General features: G+C 39.2%; 1 protein-coding gene across 1 annotated transcript in view; it reads left to right on the forward strand.

Annotated features, from left to right (window-relative positions):
* Positions 1–4,050, forward strand: part of LOC122243985 (ATP synthase-coupling factor 6, mitochondrial) — a 5,382-nt gene extending 1,332 nt beyond the window's left edge. Inside the window, exons 2-4 of the mRNA XM_043001760.2 lie at positions 3,178–3,327; positions 3,670–3,806; positions 3,930–4,050. Of these exons, the coding sequence (XP_042857694.1) occupies positions 3,179–3,327; positions 3,670–3,806; positions 3,930–3,955 (312 nt within the window). The 5' untranslated portion in view covers position 3,178 and the 3' untranslated portion in view covers positions 3,956–4,050. The remainder of the gene's footprint in view (positions 1–3,177; positions 3,328–3,669; positions 3,807–3,929) is intronic.
* The last annotated feature ends 950 nt before the right edge of the window (positions 4,051–5,000 follow it).

Consider the following 5,000-nt stretch of genomic DNA (forward strand, 5'->3'; position numbering starts at 1 on the left):
TCTGATGCGAAAACCACAATACGTGCTATCACGTCAACCGGCGTGAATGGGTTAAGTGGATTACCACCCTGTTTGCCGGGAGTGTGTTCCTTTTGAATTTTAAAAGTTGGCACTCTGGTTCATAGATCTTGATTAATCGTGGACATGGCCAATTTGAAACCTTTTAGTTGTGTTTTACGAGATTGTATTACATATTTATTACATTTAAGCTTATTTTACCCCATAATTACCCTGACATACTTCATACCCTCCCTTGCTATTGGGATTTTAACAATTACAGAAACAGTCATTTGCAATGGAAAACAGTAGCAGATCCACACAAGACACATGGTAGAATTGCAGACAAAAATTTAGATTGCAAGATTCGATGGCTGTACGAACCTGGATATTTACCTTTTTTTAAATTTTTATTATTATTACTACTATTTGGCGAGCTGTTATTTTGGGTATCTTTTGTTCAACAAAATTCCCAAAAACTGGTATAAAGGTCAGATCCAGCGATTAGGTTTGTTGCATTTGGCGAAACCTCCATTTGTGGAGAACCCCCCCTGTGTCGTAGACTGCCTGTTCTGACTGCCAATTTGGTCCACATTGGGTTAATTGAATTGAAATAAAATGCACAGAATTCATAATCATGAAACAAAAGAAACTTAACTAGAATTCATTTTTTACACTTGCATAAGAACACTAACTAGTTGACATGCCACAGAAATTAATTGTGCAATCAGTGTAAGCTTGACATACTGTTAACTTCGCAAGTGACTTTAAATGCATATCTCTCTCACATCAAACCTGTTGAATAACTTTTTTGATAACAATTTGCAGAGGAAGTATTCTGAAAGAAAATTATCATATAATTATCATTCTATCAACTACAAGTACTATTTTCCTTATATATTATTGCTGTATGAAACATAATCTATACCAAATTACATATAACAGGGTATGTTTCAGTGTACTCTAAAATATATTTACAAAAAATGTGGTTACTTTAAAATCTACTTGCCCACTAGGCATACTGTGTGCACAGCAATCGCAGTTGCATGGCACAAAGTGATTTTGGGTATAAATTTTGAGTCTGCTATTTTCTTTTTTATTTTTGTCTACAATATTCTAACCCAATAACCAACCTAACCTTATATAGTTTTCAGGTTACCTCTAGCTAAGGGAGGACTCCCCCACCTAGACACTCCCTTTTTCAAAGTACTTCATGCTACTTGCCTGGATTTTTTGGGATGTAAATAGACTTGAAGTTGTTAGATCACTTTTGATTCACTATTAACTGAATTAGACATACTCTTCAGCTAAGATTCATGGTAAATTCAGGCTGTAGCTTTGTGAAGTAAGCATGTATCGCCCAGTAAACATTTCTCCCATGCATGCAGATTATGAGCATTTTCGAACGTTCGTATCATACTTATCATATGGAAACCATTAATACCAATTTCAATGGTTTTCATGATTTACCATTACTAAGGTATAGTAGGGAAATTATAGAGTAAAGTAATATGAAATATAATTATATAACAATAAGTAAAAAACTTGAACACACCAAGCTTTGCAAATAAAATACAAAAATGCATGCCATCATCCAACTATGGACTTTTGAGATTTTATGCATGCAAACCAAACAACCTTCACTTAACCTCCTATTGGGGTTTCTGCCCCCCCAGACCCCCTACTCTAAGTATGTGTACCTACTAAGTTACCTTTAATGGTCAGGAGAAAAGTGCTGAGCCACAGCCAGGAGGAAAGGGTACATCTAATTGTTTCCCTGGATACTGCATCTCAAAGGCTGCCTTGGCCAGATACCCCTCAAAATGGTAATTTCTCCCATACTGTCATACTGTCGCACCTCTTCTTTCACTACCACTGGTTCTGCTCCACTGTGTTGGTATGGCCACCAGTGTCAGGGTACACTGAGATTAATCTTTGTATAACCCAGAGGTGCTGAAACCATCTTCAAGGCAAATTTATGCACTCTAGCATTTGCTGATGATTGTTGATTCTCTGTCTTCTTTTTTTTAACCTGTTAGAGCAGGTTGACGTGATGACACGTTTTGTGGTTTTTGTGTCAGACACCCAGGATGAGCTGTGAGGGCAAGCTGCGTGCTTGGTTTGAGCAAGTGGGCAGCCCAGGCTCGCGGCTTGTGCGCCCAAGAATCTCGAGACATTAGGCATGTGCGTTTGAGAACCCCGTTATTGCAACTGTTCAAAGCCGGAAAGGCCCCAGGGTGAATGGGGTGAAATGGATAAGAAAGTAGATTTGCAACATTTTTCTCCCTCTATAAAAGAAAAAAAAGAAAAAGATAGAGACCCAACAAACCACATTAACCCTCCCGAAGTGTCCCCTTTTGAGGTTTATCCTTAATGCAGTAATTTTGACTTAAATTGGGTCCTCCAGTTTTTTTCCTTGCCATCCAGTGTTATTAACCCATTCACACCAGGGCTATTCCGGCTCTAAATGGTCGGAATGCCGGGGTTTTCGAATGCATAAACCTAACATTTTGAGAGTCTCAGGCGCACTAGCCACGAGCTTGGGCTGTCCACTAGCTCACCCCGAGCACCAGCCTTGGCCAAATATCTCGTCACTGGAATCTGGCACATAACCACGAAACGTGTCAGCACGTCATCCGGCGTGAATGGGTTAACCCATTCGCGCCGGTTGATGTGATGATGCGTCTTGCATCAGACGCCGGGGACGAGATATCAGGGCAAGGCCGGCGCCTGGGGTGAGCGATTGGGCAGCCCAGGCTCGCGCGGCTTGTGCGTCCGAGAATCTTGAGGCATCAGACTTATGCGTTCGAAAACCCCAGCATTGCGACCATGCAAAGCCAGAATTGCCCCGGCGTGAATGGGTTAACAGATGAAAGGCATGTCATCTTCTTATTTACAAATTATAAAAAAAGTAGGCGCATACATTACTCATTTCTATTTCCATATTTTTCTGGCCTGTGATAAATACTGTTGTATATCTGGAGGAGTCTGTGTGCCAAGATTTAATCTGAGTGACTACCATTTTGACTGATCGAAAAGACGTTATGCAGACACACCCAACAAAATAAGATGAACCCATATTAGTCATGGTGCAGAAAGTTCTTCTATTTTCTTCATGAACTATGCAATTCTGGAATTCATGATTTTTATTAAATTTATCAATGCAATTCATTTTTACAGCATGAACGTGACCAGGCTGACCCCCAAGGTGAGGACCCTGCAGGCTATTCTGCGTCGCAACTATGGTGCTTCCACAGTCTTGCTAAAGGCAACAGACCCCATCCAACAGCTGTTTATTGAAAAGATCCAGGAATACAGCAAGAAGAGCAAGTAAGGCATTACAGATTAATGGGTTTGTTTACTTTATTGAACTTTCTAATGGATTTTCTAAATCATTAACTAATCATGCCCTGAAAAAAATAGTAAACACTATGCAAGTCGGGAACAGTTCAGTAGTGTTTCACATTTTGATACAGCTGATTTTTGCATTCTCTCCCCCTCTCTCCTTCCCTCCCCCCTCTCCTCTCCTCTCCTTCTCCTTCCTTCTTCTCCTCCTCCTCCTCCTCCTCCTCCTCCTCCTCCTCCTCCTCCTCCTCCTCCTCCTCCCTACTATTTTTCTATCTGTTTTGTGCCCCAATTTATAGTGATGGTTACATTTCTGAAATGTTTTAGGGCTGCGAGTGGCAAGTTGGTGGACATGACCCCTGAGGTTGAAAAGCAGCTGCAGCAGGAGCTGGACAAGGTTGCCCGCCAGTACGGTGGTGGACCAGGTGTTGACATGACCAAGTTCCCTACCTTCACCTTCCAGGGTAATGTATCTAGATTCTTTGATGTTACTGAAATTTTGAACTGGTAGTCCATGTGTCTTTCAAAAATAGTTACTTTGATATAATTGCAATGTAATATATTAAATTTGATTTTTCTTTTTTCAGATCCCAAGATCAATCCTCTTAACTAAATCTGCAACAGATTATCTACCTTCCCTACTGTAAAAAGGCTTATTTGTACAAGAAAATGTCAACACTGATATGTTAATAAAGATATTGTAGGTTACAGGAGTTTTAATGGGAAAGTTCCTCAAATAATTAGAAGAGAAGAATAACTAATCTGCTGTACTGAAGACCATGCATATATACATCAAAATGTATGGGTGAAGATTAAATAAATATACAGATATAGTAGCAGAGGAAACTCCATATTTCATATGTTGAATTGTCAAAAGAGCAATGATGAAGACTAAGAAATAAGATAAAGACCAAAAATTGTATGGATTACCTTTGAAAATTGAAAGAGCCCAGTACCTTGGATGAAAAAGTATCTTAGTGTTTAGGATTCACTATGTTAACAAGAGAAAATAGCATCAGTGATAGATGCATTTCAATTAAAGGCTGATTAGTAACTAACAACCTAATTAGTCTTCAAGGCAGGCAGTCTATTACACTAGCGGCACTGGCTAAAAGTTAAAAGGGATGGGGAAAGGGTTTTCTCCACCCTCCAGGAAGCGCAGACTAGCTCAAACAATATTTTCCATAAATCCATCATAAAATGCAGTTTTAAGCTGAATTTGGAATCCTTTAGCTCTGGAACTAGGGCCATCACAGCCATTTTACATCATGACTGTGTGCATGCTTCAACTAAGAGCAGACCCTGATGTGTCATGTACACATTGACTTCTGTCTTTTAGGCCTAATCAGTGCCGATATGTATGTCATGACATGTACGCAATGGATTATATGTGACTCCTATTACAGTTTTGACAAATTTATTATGCAGATATTTTTTGTGCAGTTGCTAAATGTTTCTTTCTCTTGACCCCTAATCATTTAGTTCTAATTTACTAGTCATTGATTAATTTTGAACTGTGTTGGTATTGAATGAGTGGATTTTCCTTCATTATTATTTGTTTCCTTGAATCCAGGCTAACCCAACCTGTCGGAAAAAACAAATCATGTTTGAGTACTTTGCCTTTGCTCATATTAAGGAATAATTAATGTCATTTACTT

Source organism: Penaeus japonicus, unplaced genomic scaffold, assembly GCF_977035675.1.
Source record: "Penaeus japonicus unplaced genomic scaffold, GWHDUDI00000001_assembly GWHDUDI00000006, whole genome shotgun sequence".
Lineage (NCBI taxonomy): Eukaryota > Metazoa > Arthropoda > Malacostraca > Decapoda > Penaeidae > Penaeus > Penaeus japonicus.